Source organism: Aphanomyces astaci (genome assembly GCF_000520075.1).
Source record: "Aphanomyces astaci strain APO3 unplaced genomic scaffold supercont1.41, whole genome shotgun sequence".
Classification (NCBI taxonomy): domain Eukaryota; phylum Oomycota; class Saprolegniomycetes; order Saprolegniales; family Verrucalvaceae; genus Aphanomyces; species Aphanomyces astaci.
This window is the reverse complement of record NW_009798304.1, coordinates 514,198-515,451: the sequence shown is the minus strand read 5'-3', so window position 1 is coordinate 515,451 and position 1,254 is coordinate 514,198. Positions and strand designations below refer to the sequence as shown.

Below are 1,254 nucleotides of genomic sequence, written 5' to 3'. Positions count from 1 at the left end.
GCCACCTCGTTAGAGCTCCTTACGAGCCTGTTTGCGTCGGCAAGACTCCTCGACCAAGGTCTCAAGGCTGGGGCACCCCTTTCAAGTACGACAAGAAGTGCCCCGAGTATCATTGTGACGTTTATTGGAGTTTTTTCACGGGTAGAAACTGGAGGCGCGCGCGTCGTCCAACTCAAGAGGTAACTTTGCAATTCACCTCGCATTGACCTGATGGCCAACATTCTTGCTTTCCTCACTGTGTTTACCGCGACCGTGAACCAAACCGACGACCGCCAGCTCCAAACGGCCTCATATTTTTGCTGGAAGGCAACGCGGACACGCGGTGTTGGTCGTGTGCCGGAATCGTGCGCCGCCGGACAAAAGCGCCTGGGTCTGCTGTGCTATGACAGTCTGCTGTGCTATGACAAGTGTCCAGTGGGCACGACCCGCAAAGGCCTCGACTGCCACTCGATCTGCCCCGCTGGGCTCGCCGACCAAGGACTGTTTTGCCGCAACAGTGAATACGGCCTGGGGGTTGGGTACCCATGGAAGTTTGGCGACTCGCTCAACGACAGCGGCATGTTCCAACGCTGCCAAATGGACCACGGGCAGGACAAGTGCGAAAAATGGGGGTTGGTTGTGTGCCCCAAGTGCTTGCCAGGCTACACTTTGGTTGGTTGATGTATCTCTCGACCTAATTCCCAAATGCGGGTCCCTTGGCTGGGGCGGCGGGTTGGACTTGTCATGTGCCAAGGAAATCACGGTTAGGGCACCCAGGCCAGTAGTACGTACTTCGAAGTCGTAAATATGAGCCCGGTGGTCGTCGGTTTGGTTCACGGTCTCACTGACCATGGCGGCAAGCGCAGTGAGGAAAGGAAGAATGTTAGCCATCACGTCAAGGCGAGGTAAATTGCAAAGTTACGTCTTCGTTGAATGACGCGCGCTTCCAGTTTGTTAGATATGAGTACTTTACTTTTAGTAGTAGTACTATATTATTATGGAATTACACTTGAACTGATCATGTGAATGAGTACAGTGTATTGTGACAAACAACATCACGTTGAAGTCGCAGTATTGCATATTATGGGCTAGGATGGTCGGCGGTTTGAGGTTCCTCACGTTTACCCCGAACTGAGCTCATCTATTGTGTGGATAGTTAACCCCGAACTGAGCTCATCTATTGTGTGGATAGTTAGCTAGCTGTACAGTCCGCCCAAAAACTATAGACGCACCCAATATTTTTGTAACTTTATGACAAAAATTTCAAATGCTGTA

At 51.4% G+C, this 1,254-nt stretch overlaps 1 protein-coding gene across 1 annotated transcript; it reads left to right on the top strand.

Moving 5' to 3' along the window:
- Nucleotides 1-210: 210 nt before the first annotated feature.
- H257_12635 (hypothetical protein) lies at nt 211-660 on the top strand (the record flags this gene model as incomplete). Its single annotated transcript, XM_009839925.1, has 1 exon — nt 211-660. One exon carries the CDS (start codon nt 211-213, stop codon nt 658-660), a length of 450 nt encoding a protein of 149 aa, XP_009838227.1.
- Between the last annotated feature and the right edge of the window lie 594 nt (nt 661-1,254).